This window comes from Gadus macrocephalus, chromosome 4 (assembly GCF_031168955.1).
Source record: "Gadus macrocephalus chromosome 4, ASM3116895v1".
NCBI classification, from domain to species: domain Eukaryota; kingdom Metazoa; phylum Chordata; class Actinopteri; order Gadiformes; family Gadidae; genus Gadus; species Gadus macrocephalus.
The window spans coordinates 11,416,544-11,439,790 of NC_082385.1; the positions used below are offsets into that span (position 1 = coordinate 11,416,544).

At 43.4% G+C, this 23,247-nt stretch overlaps 3 protein-coding genes across 3 annotated transcripts in view; all 3 read left to right on the forward strand.

The window, feature by feature from the left end:
* The window catches only part of LOC132456040 (splicing factor ESS-2 homolog), a 5,325-nt gene extending 1,947 nt beyond the window's left edge, over window positions 1-3,378 (forward strand). The window contains exons 5-10 of the mRNA XM_060050195.1: window positions 106-223; window positions 441-571; window positions 910-1,012; window positions 1,139-1,248; window positions 1,354-1,469; window positions 2,474-3,378. Of these exons, the coding sequence (XP_059906178.1) occupies window positions 106-223; window positions 441-571; window positions 910-1,012; window positions 1,139-1,248; window positions 1,354-1,469; window positions 2,474-2,747 (852 nt within the window). The 3' untranslated portion in view covers window positions 2,748-3,378. The remainder of the gene's footprint in view (window positions 1-105; window positions 224-440; window positions 572-909; window positions 1,013-1,138; window positions 1,249-1,353; window positions 1,470-2,473) is intronic.
* A 632-nt stretch (window positions 3,379-4,010) lies between these two features.
* Window positions 4,011-17,978, forward strand: dgcr2 (DiGeorge syndrome critical region gene 2). The gene is made up of 10 exons (XM_060050194.1): window positions 4,011-4,398; window positions 8,313-8,435; window positions 10,481-10,567; window positions 11,946-12,159; window positions 12,722-12,798; window positions 13,003-13,188; window positions 13,462-13,665; window positions 14,160-14,312; window positions 14,743-14,979; window positions 15,429-17,978. Exons 1-10 carry the CDS (start codon window positions 4,317-4,319, stop codon window positions 15,680-15,682), a joined length of 1,617 nt encoding a protein of 538 aa, XP_059906177.1. The 5' UTR covers window positions 4,011-4,316; the 3' UTR covers window positions 15,683-17,978.
* A 136-nt stretch (window positions 17,979-18,114) lies between these two features.
* Window positions 18,115-22,800, forward strand: car15 (carbonic anhydrase 15). The gene is made up of 8 exons (XM_060050197.1): window positions 18,115-19,557; window positions 19,739-19,771; window positions 20,269-20,445; window positions 20,890-21,035; window positions 21,123-21,215; window positions 21,318-21,384; window positions 21,474-21,634; window positions 21,763-22,800. The coding sequence occupies exons 1-8, from the start codon at window positions 19,506-19,508 to the stop codon at window positions 21,979-21,981; spliced, it is 948 nt and encodes a 315-aa protein (XP_059906180.1). The 5' UTR covers window positions 18,115-19,505; the 3' UTR covers window positions 21,982-22,800.
* Window positions 22,801-23,247: the final 447 nt, after the last annotated feature.

A 23,247-nucleotide genomic window follows, 5' to 3' on the forward strand; every position in this document is an offset into this window, starting at 1 on the left:
ATGTGCATTCCAATTATTTCTTAAATATTAACTATAACAAAATGCATAGTTGAACGCTCATGATGCATGTTGTTGAAATCCAAAATGGTACGATCCTTTCTTTAGCGCCGGGAAGAAAACCTGGCATTACCCTCGGCAGAGAAGATGGCCATCGATTGTGTAAAAGCTGGCTTGGAGACCTGGGAGTACAAAGCAAAGAATGCCCTAATGTACTACCCTGAGGGTGAGAACAATTACTCAGCGCCACTACCTTCATCTGGCTGTTTATGCTAGCAATAGGCCTTCACTTTGGAGGAAATTAAGGACTGGGAAAAAGATAATACACTTTTTTTTTTAATATAAATCTACATATTGAAAACTTTAATGTGTGTACTTATTTATGCATGTGTGTGTGTGTATATATATGTATATATATTTTTTTCTTTTTTTTGTTTAAACAGGGGTTAAAGATGACACTCTGTTCAAAAAGCCACGGGAGGTGATTCACCTGAACACTCGCTTTGCCGTAGACCCGTTCAGCAAAGCCCTCAACAAAACCCAGATTCAGCAGGCTGCGGCCCTCAATGCACAGGTACGTGTAAATGTGTTTTCATGAAAGGTGCATGGGTTCATTGTAGATAAACCAGAAAAAAAATCAACCGTTTAAACAAGAATACCAAGTTTTCAAGCAATCAGATTACTGCATATACAAGGCTTTTCTGTTTTCCACACCCAAGACCTGTTTGAATGTCAGGGGGTATATTGAATGTCAGAGGGTATATTGCCATAAACTGTTTATGTCCAATAACGGGGTTATTCACGTTAATAAGCTTGTTAGTAAAAATGCACATGGTTAGGAGAAAGACGGCACGAAATGGCAAAAAAGCATCCGAAATGGCTGCAGCTAATGTAAACTCTGCCCCCCCCCAGTTTAAACAGGGTAAAGTCGGACCAGATGGGAAAGATCTCATCCGCAATGACTCCCCAATGGTCAACGGATACGGCTTTGAAGGATCTCCCTCCCCAGCACCTGGTAAGGGCCTGCTGAAACGATGCTTTGAGTTGCCTCCAAGTTGTGCAGAAAACGCCATTGGCTAATGCAATGGTCTTACCTTTTGTCAAATTACACTCATCTTACCAAACAATGTCATCTGTTAAGGTGTAGCCGACTCCCCACTGATGACCTGGGGAGAGATCGAGAGCACTCCCTTCCGCCTGGATGGATCTGACACCCCGTACGCAGAAAGAAACCACGGCCCCTCCTTTAAAGTGCGCAGGAAGTCTCCCAGAATGATTCATTTAATCAGTGTTTTGAATTGATTTGAAACTTGTTTTTTCCGATGCCAACCTTGTCTCTGTGTTCTACCCTGTCAGATTCCAGAGCCGGGGAGAAGGGAGCGCTTGGGTTTAAAGATGGCTAACGAGGCCGCGGCCAAAACCCGCGCCAAGAAGCAGGAGGCCTTGAGGAAAGTGTCAGAGAACCTTGCAAGGTAAAACCATCGGCACTTGATCAAACAAAAAACTTTCACTGTTGTGCTTCACCGTGGCCGTGCCCTGCTGTACACAAATTTGATTTGACGTGACGGCATTCTGCAGAACATAAATCAATGACGGTGGATGGATGACTCTGTGATAAATTAGCACTGCTCCCACTGAGATTTTGTTTCTATGCAAACTTACAATTTGTTTTTTGCCAAGTGAACCATACAGTTGCATAACACAGAAGCTCATACACTGGTAATAAATATAAGAACTATCAGATTTTGAAAGTTAAAATAAAAAACACACAGATTGTTTTTCTCTACATCGTTATTTATGCCATGTGCTTAAAGGTTGTATCAGCGATGTCGGGGGACGTCGCTTCTGTTGGTATTTGAAGCGAGATCCCAAACAAACAGGGCCAGCTTGCACCTCCCTTCCTTGTTTGGTGCATCCAGTAAAAACTATCATGAACGCAGTGCAATGCCACACAACACCCACCCCTTGTCGGTAATTGGTTGGAATACTATTTATTTTGGTTTTGAGTGGTTGGAATACTATTTATTTTGGTGTACGATCCCGGAGCTTAGGCTGCCTACAGAGATGCCGTTTTTTGACTGCCTGCTTATGGGACGGGCAGCTAGATGATTGTGAGGAGAGATCATATGAATGTGATCATTATGTTTGGGCCTAGAATCGCTGATACAACCTTTAACCAATGGTTTTGAACATCAAGCTGAAGACGTAAGAATGGTCAATTAACATCCGACATAGAGTTTATCATAGTCTATCAGTGGATGTCTCAGTTGGAACCCAAACTACTAAGTGTATACATGTTCCCCAAATGAGTAACATAATGACACAGAGAACTGCCAGATTTGGACAGTTGTGTAATGTATTGCGTTTGAAGCTTTGTGTAGGCTAATCCCCATGAAGCAATAAAAACACTGGACCGCACCGTGGCGTATTAAGATCATCTCACCGAGTTGTACCCGTTTTTTTCACTTCCTAACAGTTTAACTCCCAAAGGCCTCAGCCCGGCTCTCACGCCAGCCCTCCAGAGACTCGTCAACCGCACATCGAGCAAGTACACTGACAAAGCCCTGAGGGCGAGCTACACACCGTCCCCGTCGCACAGTGCCAGCGGCTGCAAAACCCCCCTGAGCGGCCCTTCCACCCCCATAGCCACGCCCACCAAGGGAAAGACCCCCGGCTCACAGGACACGTCCTCGCTCACAGACGATTTGCTGCAGCTGCCCAAGCGACGCAAAGCCGCCGACTTTTTCTAACGGTAAACGACTTCTGCAGGAACGCCGCTGCAGGGCTCGAGACCTCGTTCTGCGCTTCGATCATGCCGATCTAAGCGATATTCTGCCGTGGAGAAACTTGAATACGGTGAATAATTTGTACATCTTTTACTCGCTTACGTAATTTTGTTTACTGAACCTTTTGAACGCTCAAATCTTGAATCTGAATGCTTACTTTTGAATTTGTTTTTCCATCTGCCTAGGCCTCCTTTGTAGATGTTAGTGTCACAACTAAATAATATATGTCCTGCTTACATTAGGCATGCTTATTATTGTTCCATAAGTTATAATGATTTCAAATAAAAGTGCAGTGGAGTGGTTCAGAATATAATGGTTCTGTGTCGTAGCTGTAGTGCACAATGTCAGATGTTCCAAGCACAAACCACAATCAGTTGAGTTAGCACAAACAACCCTACCCCATCTGCAACAATGTTCGTAAACATTCAGAAATGTGTTTTTCTACACGTCAAATGACATCCCCACTGTCTTCTTTCCTTAAAGATTAAATGTGAGGCCCCAATGAAAGACATTTCACTGATGTTTTTTCGAAATATGCAATTATTCATATGGAAACATTACACCTTGTGTGAATAATAAAGATGTATTTGTTTTAGTTGCTATCTACAATGTGACTTAATTGTAAGTATTTCAGGAAAAAATGTATGAGTGCATATTAGAGCACCTTTATCCACAAACGTTTAATTAGGAGTAAATGCTTTGCTTTACAATCAATCAGACTTTAAATACTGTGCATTTACCATTATATAAGGCCTCTTCAGCCAATAGTTGTAACGATTCAGGGGGGGGGGTCATGCTCATGTGTGTAGAATGATGCACTCTGTTTATTATTTATTCCATACATTTGAGTTTATGGAAGTCTTTGGATGGCATGTATGGAATACTGTTGTACCCCTGAAACCCAAGAAAACATTTACACGGTTTAAAACTATATACTTGACCGCTCGTTTCAGGGAGGGATGTATCTCTTAATGTGTCTTTAATGTGCTTCTATGTGATTTCTACGTGCCTCAGCACATATCCTTTTAAAAATGGCCAGCAATTTTTTTTACATGACTCACTCGTAGGAGTAAACCCAAGGCCGACGTTCCCAGATTTTATGTAACGCTCATACACCATATCCCCAATGGAAATGCATTCCCTACTGAATAACAGAGATTGTGTGTGATGGACTCCGCCCAGCAGGCCTCCCCAGATGACTCGCTCCTCTGCGTGTTGGTTGGGCTCCTCGACGTCGGGTTGTTGTGATGGGAGGACGCCGCCATCTTGGTTCAGTAGGGAGGACGGTAGGCGTACACCAGCTTGCTAGCCATAGCAGGCTCTGTAGATTAACTTTAATCTACGAGTGTCTGTTGAGCGTATTGCAGGAAGACCCCACTTCATCGCATTGCTGCTTTAACGGAACTCAAATGGATACACGGTCATTAGTAGTTTTATTATTAGGGTGCTAACAGGTTGAAGGGGGGCGACCGTGGTGCGGATCTCTCGGGTGTTTTATTTCTGAGTAGACGAGCTACTATGAATGGAGGATAAATGTTGCCGAAGGCTGACAGCAGCTGTTTCGTCTTCTTCTCTCTTCTCTTCGCCCTCGTGCAAACGGATCCACCGAAGACAGGTAATTTAACGCCAAACGCACACGTTGGCTTTCAAGTGCTTGACGTCAACATGCACGAAAGGGGAAACTGAATTGCTGCTCAGCGGTGTGCATGAGGAGCGAGGCCTCCTCCAGAGAGCCGCGGACTCGAGGTTCTCCTCATGCCGCGGCATGCGTCTGCAGAGCAGGGCGCGAATATGAGTTGTGTATTGCCCTGCACCATACAGCTGTCTGCAAGATAATATCAGTTGTCAGAAAATAAAAAAAATGCTGATGGAAATATTGGATATTTTCTAGATGTTTAACATGTAAAGCCTCGGGAGAAAGACAAGAGATTAGACAACCATATCGTGCTTCAAACAAATCCTAGGACATCTAGAAACAAAATGATAAGCAAGTGATGTTATTCCTTTAGCTTAAAAGCAAATCAGCATAAACGCAAGAAGCGCCAACTGTCCTTAAAAGGACTACATGTTGTGTCTTGAATGCCAGTAGTAGTGTTTATTTGGGCAAAGTAGCATCCGTTTACCATTCCAAAATCATCTGTATTTTAAAGCACACGATAGTCAAACAATCTCATAGTTTCACAGTGCACATATTTCAAGACCAAAGGAGGGGTTACTGATTTGATGACCCAGGCAACCATCTCCATCCCATGGGGTTCCAAGCGATCTAACTGCTTTTGCATGTTCATGGGTTTATCTTCCTATTTAAAAACACATGTTTAGGGCAGGACCTTCAGTTTAATAATCATATGGACGGTTAAGCCCCGATACCCGGGGATCACCCAGAGGGATACATGCTCAGCTGATGGATGGTATCTGGCTGACCTCTGCATGCTGTTATAGCTGTGGGTCGTACTTTACAATCTCTCTTTATTGCCCTGCGGGAAACAAATGTTAAGGGCCAGAACTAATGATTGTTTTCCTTGTCGTTTCATCCGTCCTATTTTAAGACATTAATCCCTCGGTGTAGAACTGGAGATAAATAATGAGGTTTGGATGATAACATGACTCACTGTCTGGACCCCAGCGTGAAAATATGGTATTAAGAAGAGGCTCTCGTTCAGAAGGCATCCATCAAATTCTATCAATTTGGAAGTTATATTTGGTATTTATTTACCGTTGAACATAACCAAAAGCGATCGATACCAAAGGCCACTAACTTTGACATTGGATTGATATGGCAACTTTTTTGGTTTATGACCAAGTCATATGTTATATCGTGTCCCCTAGCAAAGTTGAAGGGGATGCCCCACAGCAGGTCAGGTCAAAACACAGGTCCCTAATGTCCTTGTTTTTTCAGTTTCAATTTGTGTAGCCATTGGGTTCAACAAAATAGGAAACGGGTAGTCAGCATGAAGGGTATGTAGCAAATATAATTACAACACATCTATGTTTTGTACAACATGGAGATGCTTTGCGACCATAGAAGGAGATTCAGACAACACCGGAATAGCTAGAGGCCTTGTCTTGTTGTCACCATGGCTGCTCTTCTGTTTGTGAAAAGTATGAACACAAAACTTGATGGACAGACATGGTTCACCAGAAAGAACAGCTACTTTACCGATGCCGTTGTTGAGCTGTCGTCATCAGCAGATGATTTATGATCAAGGTGCGATGGGAGGTAGAAATATTGAAAAACGTTAGTCTCTCTTTCTGCCTGAATTAACTGATGGATGCTGTTGCATACTACATGAGTCCATTCCGCAAGGCTTTGATCAATACCCTTGAGGTCTTGGAAACAATTAGCCATAAAAATCCAAACATTGTAACCGAGTGCCCAACATAACCTTTGTCAACTTTGGATGCATGTATTGATCTAATTCAGAACATTGGCATACGCATTTTTTGATGAGAATATTTGATGCGTTCACTGTAGTTTAGAGGTAGTGGTCTGGACTAATAACTTCAAAAAGAATTGTATATTAATGCTATGAATATAATAATGAATGTATAATTCCTTGTGGGACGGCTGGAAGCATTTCGCAGTGTTTCAGAGGTTTTTTCCTGTTTCCATTCGACATGTTGTGTATCATATATTCACAAACCACTACAAAACAACAAACATGGCAGTTGGCTGCAGTTAACCTGAAAATGACTAAGGAGTTAAATAACTCAATCACCTATTAATAATCAGCTTTAGCAGTGAACGATTCTGCGGGCTCTGCTAAAAACTTGCTAGCTAACAAGCAATATTTTCTGATGACATAACATTGTGACTTTGCACATATAACGTATCACTTTCCCCAAAAGCACATAATGTCAAGGCCTAGTTGTATAGCTTTTCACATGCACAGTTGGGTTATGTACATATTCATACAAAAGTTAATCTAGAAAGCTGAAAGACAAGCCCATCATTGATCTAATTAATTTCCAGGACTCCAGCTGGACATCTCCTATAAATGAGGCCTTATCCGACCATCAGTCCTTTCACAATCCATTTCTTGCAACACAATGAAGTTAAACACCTCCCCTTGCCTAATTTAACATAATTTGATCATGTCAAACTGTATTAGCCGCATGGATCAACAACAGCTAGGCGTTTACCGCTAGATAAAGTGGGTAGTGTTGTCAAAGTTCTGCTGTATTGTTGGAGCATCCAAGCTAGCATAGTTTAGGTCAACCAGGCTGCTGAAACAACAACCATTACCCTTAAATAGTTGTGGCTGTTTTTAAAACTCAGAAGAAGCAGGAATACTCAAACAAAGACATGGGTGTTGAAGGCAGACACTTTTGTTAAATGGGGTGGTAAAAAAAACAACAGGATTTCCACACGGTTAAATAAAAACAAGACAGTCCGTGGGGGACCCAGACTTGCCTTTTTGTGGTTTGCTTCAATACAGATTAGTGTATAAAAAAGCACGACTGAACGTGGCCAGATTTAAATAAAGGATGATAGCATTCAATTTACTTGATTTGTTTCAGGTCCGCAGCTTGCTGTGGCCAGATTATTGGAAGGTAAGCGGTGCATACGTAATACTAAAGTAGAAGTTTGTCGCCTTCGCTGCCTGATTTGAATAAATGAATTATAATATATGAATGTGCAAAAGTCCATCTTCCCTATTCTTCGCAACAGGCTAGCTGTTTGTCAACGACATTAAGTGACTATCTCAAACGGTGCTGAATAATAACGGTTTGAATCAGGCAAGAGTTTAATTGTGTGGAGTTGTGCAACTGTAATTAATTAATCTTTCCCCGATGTTTGTGACAAGCATCTGGGAAAATAAATCCCGATTATGGTCTAACGAGGAATTAATTTCAGATTTCAAAACAAACAATAACTTCATGGTAATATGATATGTAACATACATTAATTTGGACTCTGAACGCTGGATCAGTGGTTTGATCCCATGTTACTAGCCTGTCGTGGGCGGCTCTGCTGCAGTAACATGTCTCATGTGAACCCACCATGGTGCCGAACCGCTGGCCCACTTATTATGAACCCCCTGTTACGAAGGAATACGTTAACACGTGGTCAAGAGAGGGGCTGTTTAGATCTAGGGGATGGCTACGTCGTGACCATTACTGTTGCCATGGCAACTAAGGGTTGGGTTAATTAATAAAACACTAGTCCTCTGATCCCCGAGTCACGATTCGTCAACATAATGAATATATTTTCGAAATGGATAACATTGTGTGCTGGTTTTGGTTTAAATCACATCATTCATGAGTTTGGTGTCTCTACTTCTTTGAATCAGATTCAACCAACTATCCATAAAACATCCCACGCAAAAACAAAACGTACCCACACTCTAGCTGACGATTTTAATATTGCCTCAGACCAGGCGATTGTCTGTAACGTGTGTGTGTGTGTGTGTGTGTGTGTGTGTGTGTGTGTGTGTGTGTGTGTGTGTGTGTGTGTGTGTGTGTGTGTGTGTGTGTGTGTGTGTGTGTGTGTGTGTGTGTGTGTGTGTGTGTGTGTGTGTGTTTCAGAGCATCGCTGCAACCCGGGCCAGTTTGCCTGTCGCAGTGGGAAGACTCAATGCATCCCGCTGGACTGGCAGTGCGATGGCTGGACCGCCTGTGACGACAAGAGCGATGAGCTGGACTGTCACCGTGAGTCATTTTCTGAAGGCGTCCATTTTGCCATCAGAATCATGTTCTGTGTAATTATTATGTTCCAACAGGCATGTTTGGTTTTTAAAATAGGTCAATTCAAGGCTAACTATGTTGGCCCCTGAAAAATGAAACAAGAAGAAAGGGAATGGACCATGTTTATAGAATATTAATATTATTCTCAAGGGTTCATTGCAGAAAAAAATCCTGATGCTGACTGCCTGATTTTATTTATGCACTATGGCATGCTTGTACTTCTGGAAGGAGTAGGTAGAAAATATCTATGTTGTTGTGATCTTGTGATTATTGCCATCATAAGGAGCAGGATAGTCAAGTGCCTAGGGTGACTCGGCAGACAAAGGTTGTAGGTTCAATGAATCCTATCATTCTACCTGTAAAATCTGCTTCTTTAATGCCTCAGTCTCTGTATTCACTTTCAGTGATCACTAAATAGTCAATATAAGTGATGCAAAGCGCCCCATTCCACATCCCACAAATGGTTGGTCAGGGGTTAAAATAACTAGGCAGGCACATAATCAGAAAGGAGCAAAAGGCACAGATAATTCAGACACCAGCTGCCTGTCTCTGTGTGGGAGGGTATTTTTGGCCCGTGGGGACACCAAATAGATGGATAGATAGCAGTGTTAAGCTGTTGACGGAAATCCCATTGTTTGTTTGTTTCCCCGTCTTAAACCCCAGCCTGCCACAGCATTATCGTCTGAACGAGGGAAAAAGTGCAGGATTGAGCCCAGCATCTAAGCTTCAGGCTGAAGCTGCTGTCTATGTGTCCATGTACTCTCTGACCGCTTTTTTTTTCTCGGCTCTCTGCTGTCATTTCAACTGAAAGACGAAGTGTCCGAAGTGTCATTCGATCATAGCATCATTAAAATGCAGAGGGCGATGACTAACACAGGACACAAGGCCACAAAACCATCATTCTATTAACAAGAGCGCTGCCATTTTAGAAGTATAGGAGCATAGGGATGTTATTGGTAGTAATGGTGTTTCGGTCATTGTACAGTAATTAATTGTGGAGGGATTTGTCATTACATGATGACTTGAAACTGCCTCAGAGTTTCTCATGTGAGCCGTGGTAAAACAATGTTTTATTAGACTAGTTCATGTGAATATATAGTTTTAATGAATCTCTTTCACAGTACTACAACCCTGTTGAGTCCTTTGAATATGGTAGAGTATTGTGTATTGAGGACTTGTTTGAGCGCTCTGCTCAACAACCTCAGCTGGACCCCTGGTACCGCCATCAGTAAGCCATCCTCCTAGCTATCGTTGTTGTTTACAGGGAACGGGTTAACCAGCATTTGTAAGTGCTTGGCATGTGTTTCTATGAACATCCTGACTGTTCCGACAGTGAGATAATGTTGTTTCTTGTTTCTGGCAAATGTAATTTTTATTTTATATTATATATAATATTAAGTTGTGCTTTGGATTAAAGCGTTAAGGGCATTTGTCTCTTTGGATAAAAGCGTTTAGGGTGTTTAGATTATAAAAGGACCTAAATGTAAATGTCCACTGGATTAAAGATGAATACATTCATGTTATTTAATTGATATATAGCTATTGCATGATATTAATAATACGGTTTAAAACCAGTTTTTACCATTTAGTCAAACCACATTTTGATGCAGTGTGAAAGCAGCAGAGAGAGGTTGAGAGCAGTAGGCGTAAGACTTTCATAAAACTCACCGACAGTGTTCTGTCCACTCTAACTGGGTGTGCGGCGTGAACTAGCGTACCTCTGCTGGCTGAGCGGTGTGAGTGGGAGGGTGTCGAGATAAAGATTCTTGTAAACAAGGTGAATGGCCTGCTTTTGTTATTTGTAGAATATATCAGTTGGAGGGTGGGGTTTTATTGATGAAATGAAATAAAATGGCACCTTTTTAACTGCTCGTTATGCCATACGGAAGCAATTGAGTTCAAACATCTCCTCAAAGACATACGTCCCAGGTTGGATTTGAGGACATCCCATTGCAATAACCTGTCCCAATATACGCCTTGTTTTAACGCAAGTGATCTTCTCCCCCCAGCTATAAAGGAGGAGCGGTTTGGCTACGGCAGCAGCGCGGACCAGGTGGAGGATGTGATGGGCGTCGCCCAGCCGGCGCGCTTCAACAGTAAGAGTTACCGTCCGCCCACACACACACACCGGGACCCTGGTGGAGCTGCTGTAGGGACCATTCGAGAGCGGTAAAGAAGGAGACAGAGGGCAGAGAACGAGTGTTGCGTACCGGTTCCAACCGTAGTTACGGTCACGGGAGAGATGCCCTAAAGCATTGGTTCTCAAAGTGCGGCCCGCGGGCCAATGGCGGCCCGCGGAATCATTCCTGGCGGCCCGCAATGACATACATAATTATGTAAGTTATAAAAAAAATAAAAAAAATAAACATTTTTTTTTTTTTAATATTAATTTAAACATGCATTCTTCTTAGACAGTGGGGCGATGGATTCCCTCCATAAAGAGAAAATTCGACTCTCTCTAGCTTTCAATTAAATCCTTTTACATTTTTTAGTTTTAATCCGGCTGTACATTACTTTGAAAGGGTGAACCTCAGTTTGATGATTTAGACCTCACTTGACCTCACTCCCAGAGGTCCACGGTGCGGGTGCAATGTTTTTTTTCACCACTGGGATGCTGACGGCGTTTCCCGCCAACATTTTTTTTCCTTTGGCGGCCCTCAGTCAAATTTTGGGTTCCTAAATTGGCCCTCAGTTGTCAAAACTTTGAGAACCCCTGCCCTAAAGGGTCAGAAATGAGCCTGGAGCAGAGACGGGCTCAGTCGACTCGAAACCGATATCATCCCAGTTAATTTCCCTCACTCATTGCCGACGAATGGCTTATCCATTTCTAACAAATCACCACTCCAATTATACCTCTTGAATCTTAACAGCAGCACATATTTAAAGCCTTCAACCCCTTATAATACGTTTTTATTGAATGTTTTTCAGCCCTAAATGCACGGTTTTTATTTTGATACTTAATTGCACTACCATCATGTCACACATTCTCCAAAGCATGTCTTTTATATTTAATATCTTCTATCGTCCATATTATCCCTGTGGATTATTTATTTTATTTTATGATCTTGTTTATGTATGCTGTATGTGACGTGTTCAAGCAACTGTAATAATAATAATAATGAATTTTATTTGTAATGCACTTTATATTGAGCAAACAATCTCAAAGTGCTACATAAGAAAAAAAAAGAAAAGTTAAAGTTAAAATTTAGAGATAGAACGTCTCTCCAAAGGAAACAACGAATGAAAGGCTTTTTTAAAAAGGGAGGTTTTTAGGCCTTTTTTAAAAGTGTCCAGGGTCAGTGGTGCTCTCAGGTGGTCAGGGAGAGCATTCCAAAGACAGGGAGCGGCGTGACAGAAAGCTCTGTCTCCCATGGACAGAGTGTGTCCATGGGACTCCCAACTGTGTCTTTGAATTTCCTCCTGGGGATCAATAAAGTATTAATCAATCTCTCCATCTATCTATCTGTTCTGCAGAGAAGTGCCCGAGCGGCTGGCACCACTACGAGAAGACGGCCAGTTGCTACAAGGTGTACCTGCGGAAGGAGAACTACTGGCAGGCCGTAGACACCTGCCAGAAGGTCAACGGCTCGCTGGCCACCTTCGTCACAGATGAGGAGCTGCAATTCATCCTTAAGATCGACGTGGAGTTTGATGACAAGGTCTGCGAGCAGACTAGAGATCAGTGCAAGTGAGTGTCGAGAAATGTATTTGATGACGGTTGAGTTTGCAGTCTCGTGTGTTTGTCTCACTTCTGTCTATGTCTGAATACTTGCGGAAGTGAGTAGTTGGATTCATAGGGAACCGGTTACTGGTACAAAATTTAAAGTACTGTTTTCTGGCAACAACAGAGCTACCATTTGAGACGCGTTACATAAGACATGTTGGCGTTGAACACGAATCACGTGTAAACAAAAATGTGTGACATGGATTATGGGATGTAAGGTCACGTTTAGTGCAAAGCAGCTTCTTGTAGGGAAGCCATCCAGGGGAAACCTGTTTATGGTCGCTAGCTACCAGCCCCCCTCCCACGTGGGTGGTAGCGACCATAAACAGTTGTGACCCCTCTGGCCCTAGGTCTGAATGTATATACAGACCCCAGGCCGGGGATTAATCCCCCCCCATGGCACCTCACTGACCCCTATACGCCATCTAGTGGTTCGACGAGAACCACAACTCACCTGCATATTTAAAATCAAATAATTAATATATTAGTGTTTTATTAAAATGTGGATCTAACTTTTCTTTCGTAGGTTTTGGGTCGGCTACCAGTATGTTATCACCACTCAAAACCACTCCCTGGTTGGGCACTGGGAAGTGGCCTATAAAGGTAAACATTTTAAAGAATGTCTACCAGGCTCTGACTGGCTGACCTTAACAACAATGACCAAGATTTACATTTACATTATTCATACTATTCATTATGCAGACGGGCCGTTTAGCATCTACTGTTCTCCTCTCGGCCCACCGGCTCCCTGTTGCCCCCTAGTCGTGCTAATCACCGCGGGTGGTGCGGCTGTGTCTCCCTCCCCAGGGCTGATGCAGGCCTTCCTGCCCCCCGACAGCCTGCCCAGCTTCTCCCAGGAGGGCGCGCCCATGCAGGACAACGTGTTCTGCGGCCAGCTGCAGCGCTTCCAGAGCAAGAGCATGAACGAGCGGGGCCTGCACAGCTGGAACGCCGAGAACTGCCACAAGAAGTTCCCCTTCCTGTGCAAGAGGAGTACGTCGCGCTCCGATTGGTGGACTCGGGGAGGATTACGTAGCGTTCTGCTTTCTGTCAGAACCCCAATGCAAAAGGGATACTGGGGATACTGGGAATTGGTACAAGGAAGGAAACCAAAAACATAAGAATTCTCAGCTAGAGCAATTTGATATATTAAATAAATTTTACAATATAAATGTACGATACAAAAATATTAACACTACAAGGAAAATAAATTGCTATTTTTCCGAAGTTAGTATCTGACGAGTCTCGCCCTTCCCCCGGCCACAGGGCAGACGTGCGTGGACATCAAGGACAACGTGGTGAACGAGGGCTACTACTTCACGCCAAAGGGCGACGACCCGTGCCTGAGCTGCACGTGTCACGACGGCGAGCCGGAGATGTGCGTGGCGGCGCTATGCGAGCGGCCGCAGAGCTGCCAGAACTTCCGCAAGGACCCCAAGGAGTGCTGCAAGTTCACGTGCCTAGACCCAGGTAGTACACTATGTATACTGCACAATGCTGACACGTCAGGTACTGCACACACCTCACTACTGGTGGACGAGTCAGGGCTCAACCTATGGTGATATTGAGTTTTACATTTTTATCGAGCCAACTTTTGATTATGAAGTGTCATTATTATATACTAGATTATTTTGTGACATTTGTATTTATTAGATTCTGATTAGATTACTATCATTTTTTCTTTCTTTTATATGTATTGTGTTCTATCTGTATCTGTCTTTTTGTATATTCAATTTTCATTTGTTTGTTCGTGTTTTTTGTAAGGCCTTACGAACTTTGCAATGAATTTATGTAATGGTAATCAGTTCTTTCGAACTACCAGTCAACAACAACAACGGTGAAAAAGCATACGATGTTGGAGCATAATACATCCTAGTTGTAATTCAGAATATCGTTCATCTGTGTCTGTTAACGGCGTTAAATGCATCAGTCCTTCACACTGTCCTCCTGTCTTGCGGTCCCAGACGGCAGCAGTCTGTTTGACTCCATGGCCAGTGGCATGAGGCTCATCGTCAGCTGCATCTCCTCCTTCCTCATCCTCTCCCTGCTGCTCTTCATGGTGCATCGGCTCCGCCAGCGCCGCCGCGAGCGCATCGAGACGCTCATCGGAGGAAACCGTAAGAAACCTCAGGGCCCAGCGTCCCGCAGTGTAGCCTATTAGTTTGTGTGTCCCTCTAAGCTTACTGCATGTACACCCCGAGCACAACATCATATGGATTCACCTTTTCAGCTACTTTTTGAGTTATTATTACTTATTTAATGATACTATATCAAAACTATATATATATATATATATATATATATATATATATATATATATATATATATATATATATATATATATATATATATATATATATATATATATAATGAGAGGGGTGCAACGACACACAATTTTCATACATTTATATCAATAAAAAAAAAGGAACTTTAATTAATAAATAAAAATAATAATAATCGTAGTACATTGAGAAAATGATCAGCATGTTGCGGGGTGGTAGGCGAGGTCGACTGTCTGACCGCGGCGCCTCTCCCCGTCTCCCCCAGTGCACCACTTCAACCTGGGCCGCCGCGTGCCCGGCTTCGACTGCGGCCCGGACGCCTTCGGCACGGGGCTCACGCCGCTGCACCTGTCGGACGACGGCGAGGGCGGTGCCTTCCATTTCCAGGAGCCCCCGCCCCCCTACGCCGCCTACAAGTACCCGGACCTCCACCACCCGGATGACCCCCCGCCCCCCTACGAGGCCTCCATCGACCCCGACAGCCTGCTCTACATGGAGCTCGGTGAGGACGGGGGGGCGGGGGAGCTTTAGTCTAGGGGGCCATTGGTTCTGAGGCTCTTGGTTTCAGACCGCCGAAGACCGCCGTCGACCTGACCTGTAGGCAGCCTTGAGCAGGATGCCCCGCCTAAACCCTGACCTGCTCCTTGTGACGTCTAAAAGAAATGATCACTAATTAGCTTGGGATTAAAGATACTGTTTACAGGACGAAGTGGACAATTGTGAAGATTTGTTTGTTTGTTTTTTAAAAAAAAATCATTTCACCACTCTTTCCAATTTCTCTTTACTCTTTCTCTCGTCCCGCCAGATGGATTTAAAGACGAATCCATCCTGGCTTTTGGTTTAATTAGTTGAACACTCATACTTACAAATATATCCTTGTATTTTTTGAGCTAATCTCTAAGTCTCCTTTTTTCCCTTCTCCTGTGCCGCTCACCTCCTCCCCCCCTCCAGTGCGCAGCGCTGTCCCCGTGGTGGCCCGGCAGCCTAACACCATGGCCCGCTGTCTGCAGGTGGCCATCCCCCAGGTCCCCCCGGCCCCCCTGCAGCAGGCCCTGGGCCCCCCCGCCGGACACCGGGAGGACTCCATCGACAGCAACACGCTCCTGGTGGGGCCCGACACGCCCACCGACGGCCACGCCCCCCCCCACACCACCGTGGCCGTGGACTGCGGCAGCGCCGGCCTGTCCCTCAGCACGGTGGTGTGAGGCTGGGGTCTGCGGTCGTACCCGGACTGGCCGGCAGGGGGAGCCAGCGAGCCGGCTCAGTGTGAAAGTGGACTGGCCTGGTCTAATATTTAGGCAAGGGGTCAACGGCAACGAGGATGATCTAAAAAATGAAATGGAATGAAAGAACAGAGTTTGGGAGGAGGGAGGTGGGAGGAGTTTGAACAAAACAAAACTATTATTTCAGGTGTAGGAGAGTCGTAATGCAGTCACAGTTTTCATTCGTGGTGGTTTGTGGGGACCCGCCCGTGTGTGGGTCCTCTCTAACTGGGACCCGGTCATCCAGAAGAGGATCCGAAGAAGACTTTTTTTTTTTTTTTCTTTCTTTCTTTCTTTCTTGTGCAGTCAAGAAGATGCTGCAGTGGCTTTGTGTGCGAGCTTCGACTCCTGAATTTCTATCAGACAAAGCTTTTGCAAGTCTCGAGATTTCGACGCCATGTTAAAAACTGTTAATATCAAGTCCCGCCCCCTCCCCCCCCCCCCCCTTTTCAGTTCGGTGCCTGTTTACTTTATTTTCTATTTTTCTTCTTCAGTTCTTTAGAAAGCGACATAAGGTGAAGGAATGAGGGAGAAAGAGTCTGGTCCTGTTGGTGTTTCTCTCTTCTTTGTCTCGCAACGCTGTGAAAGTAGACGTGTATGGAGTCTTGGCTTGCGGACCGAACATCACCCCCTGCTCCTTTTTAGTGTCCCGGCACTGATTAAAACATCCCTGATGTCTACCTGGTGAGAAGTAGACAAGCATTTCCTATCCACATAGAGCGAGCGGTCATCCAGGTTTATATGTGCACTCGGAGTCAGGCGGGTGGGGTAATAAGTGAGTTTTGTAGTCGCGAGCGGATGTTTTTGTACCTCTTGGGAAGCTGGGTACAGTTGGCTTTAGCTGCGTCCACAATGTTTATCAAAAGAAGTTGATGTGTTGAAATCTTTTTTGGAATATAGCTTATTATTCTTTGCACTCATACTGTCACTACAATACTACTACTACTCTCTTTTTTTTTTTTGCTGAACAAAGGATGTCTAAGCCACCACCAAAAACAGAACAATTATTGTCTTGTTTAAATTCATTTATATGTGGTTTTTATGTGTATTGTTTTTTTAAGCGGTACATCTTAGTTTTTTTGGCAAGTTTACTTAGGCTGCCTAATGGTCATGGGTATTTGTTAAATATTGTACCTGATTTTGTTGTATTTCTGTTAAGCATTGGTGGCTATGTTATCTCTCCTGGTCATATTATTTCTGCTTCTTATTTCACCAAAAATGAGAAAAAAATGCTCAAAAACCCCAAGTGGACATGATTTATATTTGAATGCCCCTTTTAATGCTGTTCTATCACAAAGCATTCATTTAACAGGTGGACTGATATTTTCTAGGCCCCCCGAAGCTTTGCAGTTGTGTTTTTATACTCTTGTTGCCGAATGGCACTAAGGCCCGGCCCGTTAATACAAAAAACAAAGCACAAAAACAAAATGGCCTCTCTGAGGTTTGTCATTCAGCAGCCAAATTCAGGGATTTCATGGCCTGGCCATAGACAGAATACATAACCACCAGCAACGCTATGCCTTTCTAAACGTGGCTTGCCATTCTGTGTGCGTGTATTTCCGAGGCCCCTAAGAGACTGAGAAAAGAGTGCCTGTTATTGGGTGCGACGCTCTCATTTCTGAATGTATGTACAATGCTCATCTTGTTAAGTCTTTTCTGTTTGTCTTTTAAGTTTATTTAAAATATGTTTTTGGCAACGACAATCCACAGAGGATTATCAGTGAGCTCCATGAATTGTGGAAGGTGTTGCATGTGTGTACAGGAGAAGGTGTATTGTTTCCGATTGGGTCTTTTGGGGGCTTATGTTTTGACCTATATGGAGCATGTGATTATCTTAAGGCATGCTGGGGGATTTTTATTTTGAAAGCATTGTAAGTAAAACTGTCATCTAGGTTGAATCATGAATCAAGATGTTTGCCCATGGTTTATTGTTTGTGTGCAGTTCAACCCCCCCCCCCCCCCAAAAACAACAACTACAAACGGCATTCACACTAGTTTTATTTTCATTTGTTTTCCTGTGATAGGCTAAGGTGGTGTCAGAAGTACCTGATTTGATTTGAAACGCTTTATGTACGATTCCTCCAATGATACATCCTAACTCTCCTTCCTTAGCTTTTAAACGGCAAAATGTTCAATTCGCAGGGTGGGGGGGGAATTGGTCTTGGTCTTGTACTTTTCCTTTTCCTGGGGTCGATGTACATCTAATCAAATGCCAAATAAATTGCACCATGAAGGACAACTTGCTGTGTAGTCGGTGACTTAAATTGACCCTTGGGAACCCTCAACCTGTGGCGATTAGGCCCTGGCGTGCTCGTCTCTCCTCTCGCCATATCTAGTGGCTCCAAGGTGCACCACCCACGGAGGAAGTCCTTGGGTCAGCCAGCGACCAAATGTCCCCGGGATTAAGCTGGGGAGCGGGAAACCCCGCTCTGTTCGGGGTTCTCCGTCGTGTTCGATCACGTCCAGCAACAACAAAAGACAGATTGAAGTTATTTATAGCCGGCTGATATACCTTACTCTGACTCATGACCCAGGGAACCCTGCTACCCCCGCTTGGGAACAATAGTTCCTTAATAATAGCGAGGCTCTGTGCGTGCCTCGTGCGTTCTCTGACAGAATCGACTCATTCATGGCTCCGAGGCGGGCAGTAAACAGGCTCTGCCGCTGCCCTGTGTCCCAGTGTTATTTTACAGTGAAGATTAATTATCAAATTAAACGGGGCATTATTTCAGATGTAGGCCAACTTTAATTTAGTGGAGGGGAAGTTCCCCGGTGAATCGAAAGGTTTTATGACCAGGCCGGAGCTCCCTGTTTCTGCACAGTCATCATGTTTGTGCCACATTCTTGACCACCCTTTCTCGCCCGCCAGAAAAGCCAGATTGATTTAAAGAGAAATCTATCCTGGCTTTCATTGAGCCACGGGTGGATGGGTTTAATTAGTGAGACGCTCATACTTACAAATATCTTCTTTTATACTTAAAAGAATTATACATATTTTGAGCTTAACCTATAGCTGCAGTGATGAAATGATATAGTGCTTTAGGTAGTGCTGTAGTCCGTCAAGCATACAGTATGTAACTCACCTGAGTTACATTAGTGTGCGGCCCTCTTGCATCATGAACGCCAAAATTCCTCTTCTGAAAGTTGAAAGGAGCTTGACGTTTATGTACTACTTGAGCATATGACACACATCTTACAAGCAAACGATAAAGCCATTTCTATTATTACACTGAATGCCACTTCCAACACCATTTCTTTTTTAAAAAGTAATGACAAAATGAGTACAGAGGAGTAGTTGAATCAATCAAAATTTATATCCATTCATGAAACCCCAATATGTCCCAAGTTACAAATGGTAAAATAATACACAAATAATCCTTCCTTGTTTAGATTGGATTTATTTGAATACACTGTGCTGCTGACCCTCTGACTTATCAAGGGAGATGAATGACTGTTAGAATAGCCTGCTGCACAGGGTGGGAATCCGTAATGAGTTAGTGTTGGGGTGTGTGTGTGTGTCTGTAAGGGGGGACGGACAGACGGACTGCGTATTCTTGGCATCAATGGGCCTGTTGAAGAGACGAGACCACTTGCCCGTCAGTGACACACTCCACTGATCAGACGGATCCCATCCTCAAAGTTTTTTACCAATGGTTCCTATTTAAGGCTGTGAGTTTAGACGGAGCTCACAGACAGGTGCTTGGACGAGCTACCAGACCCTCCTAGTGTGACACGTGCAAGGGTTGATGAGCCAAGGACACTTAAGATGATTGTGACCACAGCCGTGCTTATGATTTTGATTGGCTACTCCGACTCGGGTAAGAACCATTCCTTATCTTCACAGGTATGCCAAAAACCATATTCATCTTCTTGTTCTGTAAAAATTATATTCAATGTTGGTCATTGTTTCTGTTACACACAAACGCAGATTCCTGAAGAAATCAAAATGTTCCGTCATTGCAGTCAACTAATTTAATCTTCAATCCTTCTTGTTTATAGTAGAGGAATATTGTTACGATGAAGGCCATTGTGGTGAGTCTTTTTCTTCTGTTGAACTCATTTACAAGAAAACAAGCTTCAAAACGCCTGAATAAAAATAATATTACTGCTATATTCAAAATCCAAATTATGGCAGAAACGAAGACCGAGCTGTGAATATGACTGAGATGTTAATAAGACTGTTCTGTCTATAAGACCTCACGTTATTAAGACTGTACTATTATTAAGGCTGAGCTACTATTAGGACAGTACTGTTGTCTGGACTGAGCTGGTATTTAGACAGTTCTGTTGTCTGGACTGAGCTGGTATTTAGACAGTTCTGTTGTCTGGACTGAGCTGATATTTAGAGAGTTCTGTGTTAAGTCCTCATGTTATCAAGAATGGGCTGCGATTAAGACAGTTCTGTGGTTAACATCTCATGTTACTAAGCCTGTGATCTTATTAAGACTGAGCTGCTATTAAGACAGAGCCGTTATTAAGACAGTCCTGTTGTTAAGACTGAGCTGTTCTTAACACTGTTTTGTGGTTAGATCCTTACGCATGGGGAGACCTGTTCCCTTCTTGTCACCCACTTCTGGAAACGCATCACTCTCCGATCAACCTGGACTCTCAGATGACCAGGAGCTACTCACTGGGAGAATTCCTCCTGGAAGGCTTTGATGTGGCCCAGCCTGGTCAGTGGAAGCTGAATAACGATGGACACTCTGGTAGGTACTAGTCCCATGTATTCTCTACACCATTGACTTGAATTGTGTATTTATTTATTTTTTGTGTAATGTGTTGTGTGTGCATGTCTCTCTTATTTGTGTCTCTCTTATTTGTGTCTCTCTTATTTGTGTGTGTATCATGCTTCTCTGTGTGCATGCCTATGCATGCATCTATGTGTGTGGGTCTCTGTGTGTGTGTATATGTTTATATCATGCTTCTTGTGTGTTTGCATGCGTGTGTGTGTGCGTGTGTGTGTGTGTGTGTGTGTGTGTGTGTGTGTGTGTGTGTGTGTGTGTGTGCATGCCTGTGTGTGTGTGTGTGTGTGTGTGTGTGTGTGTGTGTGCATGCCCGTGTGTGTGTGTGTGTGTGTGTGTGTGTGTGTGTGTGTGTGTGTTTGTCTGTGTGTCTGTCTGTATATCTTGTGTACATGCATCGGCCCCCAGTTGTTTTGGATGTGGGCGGGGGTCTGTCTGTGAGTGGAGGGGGTCTTCCTGGGGTGTACCACACCATTCAGCTGCACTTCCACTGGGGCAGCCCCTCCAGCAACGGATCCGAACACACGGTCGATGGACAGAGATACCCCATGGAGGTAAGGCACACTACAACGATCACGGTGGAGAGACGCTGCCCTCCTATGAGACATAGCGAATGACAGCTTGCTCGTTTGGCTTTATAGATGCACATCGTCAACATGAAGTCCACCCATCCCAACGTGTCGGTGGCCTTGGGAGACCCCACCGGCCTGGCGGTTCTCGGAGTCTTCGTTGACGTGAGCTCAAATGCGTTAACTCTGTATAGAGGTGATATATTGAATTGGAAGCTATAACTCTTTTGTTGCTGTAATTGTGCTGGTTTATATTTTGTTTATCAGACGGCGTATGCAGACCATGAGCAATTTGGACATATTGCCAAAAAACTGTCATCTGTTGCTTACAAAGGTTAGAAAAATAAAACAAAATTCATGCTCTCTCCTCTTTGTACGTGGCATTTGATGTCTTCTGAACTCGGGTCTCTATCCTTTTCTTAGGTCAAACCACTTCGATCAAACCCTTTCCGCTGATTGGTCTTTTGCCTCAACAACATATGAGCCAGTACTACCGTTACCATGGTAGCCTGACCACTCCTCCATGTTCTCAAGCAGTTGTTTGGACTCTCTTTGAAGTGCCCATCCAGATCTCCTGGTCCCAGGTAGGTCCACCACATCTCAACTCAATGGTGGTACCCCGATGAATTGGCAATTGGATGCATATTTCTCTGCCATTCACTAGCTCTTGGATTGTTGTTTGTAACGTGTTAGTGACTCTGTTTCCAATCAGCTGGAGCGGTTGACTTCGGGGATCTATGCCAGTGAGGAGTATGAAGATGATGCCACGCCCCTCTACAACAACTTTCGACACGTGCACCCAACTTATAGTCGCACTGTGTACGCATCCCTCGACGCTAAGCTACTTAATAGCAAAGCTAGCAACCTCTTCCATCCTTCTTTTTCAATTATTATAGTTATAATAACTTCACTGAACAGATGTATTCATTGACTCTAGATCAACCAGCTAGGGTTTTATTTTTTTTATTTGTCTTGCTTGATTGTTGTAAATACATGGTATGTTCTCAACAGAGTCAAATGGTGTTAGCCTGACTTTTTATTTGGTGCTCGTAAAAAAGAAGAAGATAGAAGTAAAGAGTCTGGAATTTACAACGTATTCCCCTCTGCTTCGTTTAATGGACGACCTATAAGTCAATAGTAACAGAAGAAGCCATCAAGGCAAACAGACAGAGGATTATGTATAATGCTGTGAAGAAGAGTACTGTGATATAAGGAGAACTGTAATAGTGCTTTCATTTATCACGACTCAAGAGCAATGATAATGGCTCATTATAATGTATATTATAAATGTATTTTAAATGTCAGTCCTAAAAATTAAATAAAGGGACTTCTTGATATTGCTACAAGTCTAAATCTATTCAATCACAAAGTGACTATTTTATACACACTACCATTGAGCTATTCATTCATTAGCAGAATGATGAGTACTTGTTGGTTACTTGGTGGTTACCTTTCAGAGAGTGGACTTTGTGTGTCATTAGCTGTCATAGGATGTATAATGCAATGCCCCCCTCCGCTGCCTCTACTCGTAGTCACACCATTCTCCTCCTGTTACCGACTCGTGGCCGAGGCAGAATACAAATAGAGAAGCTACTGTGTCACGGGATTTGTGTATTGTTTGAGTTGGATGCGTTTGTTGAAGATGATGTCACTCACGTGACTGTTGTGTGTTAAGTAGATGGACAATGTACAGCCTTTCTTTCATTGAAATCAAAAATATAATAAAAACTTTAAATTTGGTGTTCCAACATACAGTATATTGTTTAGTTCTACTTGATTCGTTTAGTTGTTCTATTTTAATATTACAGACAAAGGATATATTCACATCCATAGACTGTAAAAATAAACTACCACCTGGCTAAAGGGATTGTGCATCAAAATGCATCATTGGGATATTTTTGGGGAAATACACCACCATTTTGAGAGAAAAAAAAAATATTAACGTACACATACCTTAGTCGAGGGCCCTAGGCTAATGAAAACATTGTTTTGCTACGTCCGAAATGAGAAACGATGTGGCTATTTCTCATGTTGTTCTCTTTTTCTCTCAACCCAACAATGTCTTCCAATAATGACAAATGATTTCAAGATCAATTACTAAACAGTGATAAACAACACCATTATCACCAGCAAAATAACATTCCAATGATATGCTCCCAAGATTCTGTTGTGAGAACAGCTCAGTCTAGCTGTTCTT